At 44.3% G+C, this 9,078-nt stretch overlaps 1 protein-coding gene across 1 annotated transcript; it reads right to left on the bottom strand.

Moving 5' to 3' along the window:
- Positions 1-4,008: 4,008 nt before the first annotated feature.
- LOC104511366 (sulfate transporter-like) lies at positions 4,009-8,435 on the bottom strand. The gene is made up of 2 exons (XM_010153951.1): positions 7,794-8,435; positions 4,009-5,514 (listed from the first exon to the last, which is right to left on the bottom strand). The coding sequence occupies exons 1-2, from the start codon at positions 8,433-8,435 to the stop codon at positions 4,009-4,011; spliced, it is 2,148 nt and encodes a 715-aa protein (XP_010152253.1).
- Between the last annotated feature and the right edge of the window lie 643 nt (positions 8,436-9,078).

Below are 9,078 nucleotides of genomic sequence, written 5' to 3'. Positions count from 1 at the left end.
TATCTATAGCAGCGGTAAACGGAAAAAAGAGCCTGACATTTAGCAGGAGACTACTGAAGACATTTCCAGGAGTCTTTAGTACAGCTGAGACTGGAGTGCAAATTTCCATAATGCTGTGTTGTTGTCATTAATGAATGTGCTAATGATCTCTTAATTCTTCATTTAGACTGCTAATTGCTGATCAGTACATTTGGGAATGGAGATCTACTGATTTATACCACCTTCCAGTCTGGCCTGGGGGTCTGATGGCTTCACCTGGGACGAACATTCCTGTTCTGGACAGATGCATAAACCCAAACCCAATTGTTCCGAGATTCCCCTCTTCCTACAGATTACAAATTAAGCTGGGAGGCAGGGGTAAGAGACAGCGTACAAAGCAGTGGGCATGGCAGATTTCCCATCATAAAATCTGGTACACGTTTTCCACTGTTCATTTACAACAGTAGAAGGCAGAAGAGCCCTTTCCAGGACAGAAACAGGAGTATCACAAAAGCATAACTGGATATATGTAGCTGCTGCATCCATCAGACAGCAGCAAAAGGTGTCTATATACCTGTACACACACATGCACATGAGTATGTGCATATATATGAAATTTCTTTATAAAACAAATTCTTTAGGGCAACAGCTTTCAATCAGCAGTCCCTGATTCCTGAAGGTGAAATTGGATTACTTTTGAAGGGTCCATAAACATACTCAAGCAAAACATGCTTTTTGCCAGCAGGCTTAAATCAGATTCGCGTCTCTGTTTAAAATAGGTTTCTAGGCCTAAAAGGAAAATGGCTGAAAACACACTGTTCTAAGAAATTCCAGCCATGAGAAGCTCGGATCAACAGTTAATTCCAAAGGATTCTCTATCACACTGAACTCTCTGGTAAATGGCATTTATTTCTGTTCCCTTCCAAACAGGGCTGTGTGTAGACTTATTAATACTGTGACCTCTGGACATTATCTTAAATAAGAACGTTAGAATTTGGTTTTTTGGTTGGCTGGCTGCTTTCACTGTTGCATTTTAATATGGTTTCTTGTGTTTTGCTTGAAATGGAGCAGGAGGCTACACCGCCAGTCGCGGCTGCACAAATAGCACTAAGGCCAAATATGACGTGCTCTAGCTAAACACAAATCACTTCAGTATATCTGTAAGCTGTAATATAAATTAATTCTTTTAAAATCAATTTATGACTGGTTTGTTGTGCTTTTATATAAACAAATACCCAGGAGCTACAAACATGCATCCTGCTATTTGTAGAAAGCGCATGCTTCTTGGAAGTAACATTGCTATCCTCCCTTCCTGGCGCAGGTAGGAATGGATTTGAAAAAATACCTTTTAATAAATAATTCCTGGCTTCCCCTTCTCAGAATCTGGCTACACAAGCGTGTGCATGGTCACAGGTGAAAAAACCTCCACCTGGGCAGCATGGGAGGAGTGAGGAGCTGTGAGTGTACAAAGAAAAGAATCACCAGAACACGTCCTGCTTGAATCCCATCTCACCCACCTCAGAGGTGGTCTCCTGGCCAGCTGCTCAGCCCTCCTCTCCCTCTCACCTACCCACGCCTGAGGGGCAAAGGGGTGAGAACAAGTAGGTGTTGTGGGCAGGAACATCTGCAGTAACAACGTACGCTGCTTACTGTTTGCTGTGCTGCAATTTTTCACCTGGGCTTTGCTGTTCTGCTCGCTTGAAAAATACAAGTTAAAATCAGCGTTTAGAACTGGTGTCGAGGCTTTAGTTCAAAGGTCTAGAGATGCTTCTTGGTAACGTGAAGAACCCGTGCTGAAACGGGACTCCCTCGGGGCCACGGCACTGCCACCAGCTGAACGCACGTGCGTAGGTGACAAGGCTTCCCCCGCTGGCACCCAGCCGCGGGAGCTGCCCCGGGTGTGCCAGCCCTCTGGCAGCACCATCCCAGGGGCTCTGAATGGGCATCCAGTGCCAACCAGGTATGCTGAGGAGTTCAAACACCATTTCCACCCTGCACTCGCTCCCTACGTAGGCGTTAACCCCACTCACTGCTTTTATATGGCTTAGGCTAATCCGCTCTGGTAATAGCCATTCAGTAATTCTCATTATCCAAACTACGCAAGGGATTCTTAGCCCAGAATATAAAAGTTCGCACAGGAGGTCACTGCAGAAGAGAAAAAATAAATGCTTTAGCATATTAGCTCTGATACTGCAGACCTGTTTCCTTAACAATGCCAGTTCTAGAACACATAGTGCACGGATCTCAGTTATGTGCTCCTTTTCAGTATATGCTGCAGCCATCCCACACCTCCCCCAGTATTTCCATACACTGCTATGGTGTCCTAAAAAGATATAAGCTCAGTTGACAAAGTTTGCCAGGTCCTGTGACTCATCTTTCTGCTATCTAGTCCTCCTCTTAAGGTCCCAGCTCCTAGAGTGAAGTGACATGTGACATTTCAGCTTTCACAGAAAGAAGGGAATAGTTACCAGTCCTAGCTCAGAAAAAAAAGAAAATAATCCTAGACTCAAAATATATTTCTATTTAAAAACCATTTCACGATTCATATTGCATTTTATTCCTTTTATGACTCCTGACTCATTCATTTTGAACAATTAAGGATGAGAATATTGTCTGTATGTAACACCTTTTCCCTTTTAAAAGCTGCGAAGAACCCACAGTTCAGACTGTAAACTCCCCTGGGAGAAACCACCATCTCCCGAGAATGTATGCATGCAATGTATAAGTGGCACCCAGTAAAAACTGCTCATCTCTCCATTCTGCCTTCACAACTGTATTCTACTGGTGTAAGAAAAGAGAACCTCTTCCTACCTGGTGCTTGTATTTTAGCATGAAGAACAGGCACTCTTCACAGTTCTACATAATTTAGAATCAAAGTACAAAGTTTTATTTACACAAGCGTGGTGAAATAACATCCAGCAAAGAATTTCTCTGGCTCCTGTTCTAACGGCTGCATTTCCTGGCCTGTCCATCCCTGTTACATAAAGTCCACGACAGGGCATGTGTAAAGGGTCCATGGTCAGTAAAACCTGCATCCACACATGAAGTCTGCGACGCAGACAAGTTTGGACAGATGCTGGATCATCCATCTGGCCCTTTTCTTTTTGGTGCCTGTGATTCTGTCTGCCTGGCGTATAAAGCTGGCTATAAGGGACTGTTTTCTGTTGAACCTCAAGAATTTGAGATTTTCCATCTCTCATGGCCACAATTCTAAAGAGCTCCTAATATTAGGAAAACGAACGACTGACCGTAAGCATGAATCAGACTTCTAAACAGTCACCTCCAAATAAAAATCTTTAAAATAATCAAGCTAAAGAGACAAACCTTCCTGGCACATAAAGGCTTGTGTAGAAATGAGAGAACCATGCCCCATTGCCCGGCTGCATTCGGCTCTTAGGAGCAGAGGCTCTGCCACTGTGAGGTGAGGTGGTTAGAAGCTGTTCATTAAGACCTTTTCATGCACATTTAGATTTTATTTATCTGTCTCAAGTTCAGGGAGGTTACAAAATCACCACCCAATCACTCCACAGTGAAGATCACAGACAACAGTCCCTGCCAGTCATTCCTTAGAAAATGCAAGGGTGTGGTGGTATGGAAAAGCAGTGCCAGAACGAGGGACGAGAGCTGCCTCTCATTATTCAGCTGGACAGGATGCCCGGACTACTTCAAAACCCCGTCCCACCCATAACGACAGGGTTGCAATAAAGCTTTCAATGCTGATGGTCAAAACACAGAGGGGAACTGAAGCATGGGAAGTTCAAGAGAGAAAGAAATTAGATGAAAAACCATAGGAAAACTCTGAGATTCACAGATTGGCCATGATCAAGTTAAGAATTACCTTCATTCAGTACCACCTACTGAATCGCTACACCCAGCAGGCAAATTTAAAGCATCAAAACAGACTGCCTAGTAACCAGCGTGTTAACAACCACCCTGCCTCTTTTCATCTGAGTGCATATATACTACATACACATACAGACTCACAGCCATTCTTCCCAGGCTTTGTTCCAACTTGCTGCCTTTCCACAACTAGTTCTTAGAAGTACTGGTCCCACCGTGCCCCTGTGCCCCCAGTGCGAAGTCCACAGCTCGGTGCACGCTGTGGAAGAGAAGGTGGTCCTCCCCTTCCTTAAAGAATTCTCCTCGGATGAGGGAACTCCGCACCGAAGGATTGCACTGGGCTAGTAGCACCCGGACATCTATCTCCCCGTAGTCCTTGCAGACCTCTTTGAGCGTGCGTATTCCTGCCGTGTCCAGAAACTGTACTGCACAACAGTCAATCACGATTGTGTGAAACCCCAGAGGTTCAGAGACAAAATCCACGGAGGTGCTGGTCTGGTTCTCACCAGAACCTGCCTCTTTCTCTCTCAGCATTCTTTTTGCTGCCTTTTTCTTGGCTGCCTTCACCCAGACTGGGTTGACACCGCTTTGCTTGTACAGGGCGGATTTAAAACACTCTTTGTTGATGTAGTAGAGAGGTGCTTCAAAACGGAACACCACGACTCCTGGCTTGGTTTGCAGGTTCTTGTAAGCAGCCAGGGATTCATACGTCTCAGACTCTGCCACCCAGCCGAGCAGCGGTGCCTCCGGTCTCTGCGTCCGGAAGATGACGCAGAGCATAGAGAAGCAAACACCAACCAAAAGACCAATCTCAGTACTGATGAGTGCTGAGGCTGCCATAGTCACTAGCCAGATGACTGTGTCCACTCTGCTCAAATGCCACATTTTTGGCAGGTCCTTGAACTTTCGCAGGGCTCCTCTGAGGTTTACAATGGTTATGACAGCAAGGACACATTTCTGAAGGGAATAAAATAAAGGTGCAATCACAAGGAGGACTAACAGGATTACCAAACTAGTCACCATGCCAGACATTTGTGTCCTACAGCCTGTGGACTCTTTCACAAGAGTCTTGGCAAGAGCTGCGCTTGTTGTGAAGCAATGGAAGAAAGAGGGAATGATGTTGCAGAAGCCAATGGCGTACATTTCCTGGTTGGCCTTCACAGAGTAGCCATGCTTTTTGGCAAACATCTCTGAGAGGGAGACAGTGATGGCAAAGCCAATAATAGCTATGGGGATAGCATCCAAAGCCACACTAGGAATCAGGTTCCAGTCTGGAGGGCGAGGTGGCAGAAACCCTGTTGGAATGTGTCCAGCAACACTCGATCTGTAGGTGTCTCTCAGCTTCCCAAAGTGAGATGCCAGAGTAGCTGCCACAATCACGACTAGTTCAATTGGTATTGGAGCCTTGAGCCTGGATTTAAAGTGTTCATTAAGCTCTTTGGTTGGGACAAGTACAAGAAAGCACAAGAAGCTGGTGATGAGATCACAGATATTGGTCTTGTGTACGTTTCTGAAGATGTTCATCCATGTGGCTATGAGGGAGCCGACGCCACTACTCCGTGGAATGTCTAGGCCCAGGAGATACTTGGCTTGTGAGGTCAGGATGGTGAAGGAGGCACCCGTGACAAATCCACTCAGCAATGAATCGGAGAGGTACACTGAGACAAAGCCCACTTGAAAGAAACCCATGGCCACCTGGAAGGAATCAAGCACACACAACAGATTAGGACACAAGCCTTGCAGATGTCATCACTGTGGGGCTCTGGAGGGAGGTGGGATAAAAGAAAAACCCACAACACCACTGTGTGGGGCATGGAGAAAAGAGTCTTCAGCATTCAGCTGCTCCTGGTGCACAGCGCTTAAACAAAATACATTTCTAACACAAAGCAGGCTTTTAGAGGGTCTTGATACTCTGAACCCGTGTTTATTCCTTGCTTACTGGTTCAGCTGTAACTTCTAATGACCTTAATGGGCAAAAAGGAAAGACTGGGAAAAAAGCATTTCAAATAGTGGCTACTTTGCCACTTCTCTCAAATTCCTACATTCCCCATGAAATCTGCAGGGATCCAAATTTTTGGTTTTTTTGTCTGTCTTACACTGCAGCTCACAACCTGCAATAAAAATACAGCTTATGGCATAACAGCTGTCCTTTGGACTGCATAAAGTTTGGTGCCTCTGACTCAGAAGCATACGGGCTGCAAACTCCCGTGATGCGCATTATATACACACAGACAAATTTTTAAAGTCCCTTGTCATTCATTTTTATTAATGCTAGTGGAACGGACAAATCCTTAGTGCTCTCTCGTGGGAATGACTGGTTTTATGGATACCTACTCTACACACGCATCTTCACACCTAGTAAATGTCCCTTCCTCCCCATCAACCTTCCTGCCAAAGGGAGTGTGGACCTTCTCACAGCAGTTTGCTAGAAAGCTTTTCATTCCCTGTGCTGGCCAACAGGGATGTCTAGACTGCTGTCAGGAGACCACAGGCCAGAACTTCCAGGTGGTGAAGTTTGAGTGGTGTCAATTTGATATACCTTATTAGGCAGTTAAGGCAAAAATAAAGGCAGCTAGGATCATGGCTGGGAACTTCGTAAGAACCGCAAAGCACTGCTGAAGAAAAGGCAGGTTTGGGACCTGGCAGGATGTTGGCTCACAGCCAAGCTCTAAAAAAGGCTCCCTCACAGCCTTTAAGTTATTTCAACAGGTTTCTAACTGTAAAACATTAGCAGTAGTTGTCTTACCTAGTTACGCTGCAGGCAACTCGTGTGAGCAGGCCTGCCTTTTGTGATTTGACTGCAGAGTTTCCGAGACAAAGAGTATGTAATTTTGTTGGAGCTTCCAGTTAAAAAAAATAAATACATTTGAGCATATGGAGACCTATTGGCTAGCAGGCAGAGAGACAGCAAATAAAATAAGCCTAACATCCAGAGGAACTTAAGATAAAGTAATCTGACTTCATATAATGAAACTTAATTGTATTTGCCAAGAATATTAAGGACAATTCACAACGTCAAAACTGCATCCTACAGTGATGAAACAACATCCAGTGTACCTCAGGAGTCCCAGAGTATTTCTGGAATTACTCAACACTAACTTACAATACAAGAAATAGTTCCAGGTTGTGTCTAAAATGAGTGTTTTAGAGTATTCACACATATGTTTCCTTTTCTGCTCCTATGCAGTTTGATCAGCTTTCACCCTGGAGGTCACTGTAAGAACAAATGAACGTGAACTCACAACCAAATGCCACAGATCAGCAGTACTGTTACAACTGAATGCATTCTGGTTAATGCATGACACTAAAACCAAAGATACCTGCTCTGATTTCAGCAAGCAGTGAATTCTAGGAAGTAGGTAGAGACTGAGTAGTAAAGTATTGTTGGGTAATATATTTTAATATGGTAATAATTACAAGTTTTATGTCAAACATATTTTATCATCTCAGTAGTACCCTTTTCATAAAATGACATTGTTTTGGCTTTGAATGAGCAAACAGCAAAATTTTACAAGCACAGTGACAAGTACAAACAGGAGACAGTTTTACTGTCCAGATTATTTTTTGATAAAAGGCAAATAACTGAAGTTTGGAATTAAAAGATGACATACCACATTTTAGCCCAATGAAATGGAGACTTAAGCGATAAGACAGCTGGGAGGGGGAAAAAAAATAAAAAGCAGCTTTGGGCCACAGCAAGAGGAAGGTGGTGAGCAGATTGCGCAAGAGCTGCAGGTGCTTACAGCCCCCAACAGAGTATCAATGCAAGCACAAAATGCCATTAAAAAAAGGAGAGGACACAGAGGAGTTTCTTGCACCAGAGTAACTGGAGACCTCCGGCCCTCCCGTGCCCGCTCCCCTGGGATACAGACTGAGGACACATGCAAGCCCAGCAGGCTCTTTGCGTGGACGACGACATAAAAGAAGAATTAAAACTATTTCCACAGAATACCTGTTTGTCCACCTCCTCTTACCTGATAAACTCCAGCTATGAAGGTCATGGTGGCTCCCACTGTAATTGCATAGCAGCTTTTATCACAGAGCAGCTTCTGGGATGTCTGATTCACAGGTGAAACGGTGCTGTTTGCATATGCTGCTGGATCTGTGAGGACACCGAGCGCAGCCTGCTCCAAGTCATAGCCGGCTCTCTGCACCTCACGATCCACCACTTGTCCCACCATCAGGCAAAGCACACCGAAGATGCCAACTGAGATGTGGCGGGAAGTTCCAAATATGAAATAAATAATGCTAGCGAAAAAGGACGTATAAAGGCCATAAAGAGGCTCCTGTCCAGCCAAAAGAGAATAGGCAATTGACTGCGGGACTAGTAAGACCCCCACAATCACACCAGACATGATGTCTCCCAGTAGGTACTCTCTTAGCTTGTATTTAGGAAGCCACTGCAAGACGGGAAAGAAACTGAAAACGTAGTCTTTAACTTTGGCTGGAGTGCAGCTGCAAGTTTTCTTTGCTTGCTTAACCATCAGAGCCTTCATGCTCCTCTTCTTCTCTTGGGGTTCCAAGAACATTCCATGATGGAAACTGCGTTTAGCATCCTCTCCTTCTGGCATTTCAGTCACTGAATGGACGTTGTTGAATTCCGCCATTGCTGCCATCTCAAGGACTTCCTAAAAACACCAAGAAGGAGCATTTGCATGAAACCATAAATGTACGTGCTACATGAGACTGCTTAATAGTGTGGATACAGGATTTATGAGAAGCAAGGAATATATATATTCTATTAAGCAAGGAATCACCTTCCCTAGGGGGGAAGCTGATATCCCATAGAATAAACTGCTGTAGCAGCACTGTCTCTGTGGGAGGCTTCCTTGGTGAAATCACTATCTGCAGCTCCTTTCACCATGCAAAGATAGACACAAGGTTTATTGCAGTGCAACACTCACTTTAACTCATTTGTTGGAAATTAACTGCAATTAGCGGATTTCTAGCATTGCACAGCTTGGTCTATGTCTCATTTATATATATATTTAATGCAGTGATTATACCTGGCAAATATTATAAAGATTTATTACCTAAGAAGATGCAATCTTTGCACAGGGCCTTTATTTCAGCCAACGACACACTGCAGAGAAAGTTCTTTAACACTTTAAAAGCTGGTTTTCAAGTACATTACATCTGACCAACAATTACGCACAAGTCGAAAACACGTTAATGAGCACAGAGGAAGGGAGGTGGAACACTTAGAATCATAGAATGGTTTGGGTTGGAAGGGACCTTAAAGATCATCCAGTTCCAACC

Source organism: Eurypyga helias, unplaced genomic scaffold, assembly GCF_000690775.1.
Source record: "Eurypyga helias isolate BGI_N326 unplaced genomic scaffold, ASM69077v1 scaffold11396, whole genome shotgun sequence".
Classification (NCBI taxonomy): Eukaryota; Metazoa; Chordata; class Aves; order Eurypygiformes; family Eurypygidae; genus Eurypyga; species Eurypyga helias.
The sequence above is the reverse complement of the archived record's forward strand: the minus strand, read 5'-3'. Positions and strand labels throughout refer to the sequence as shown.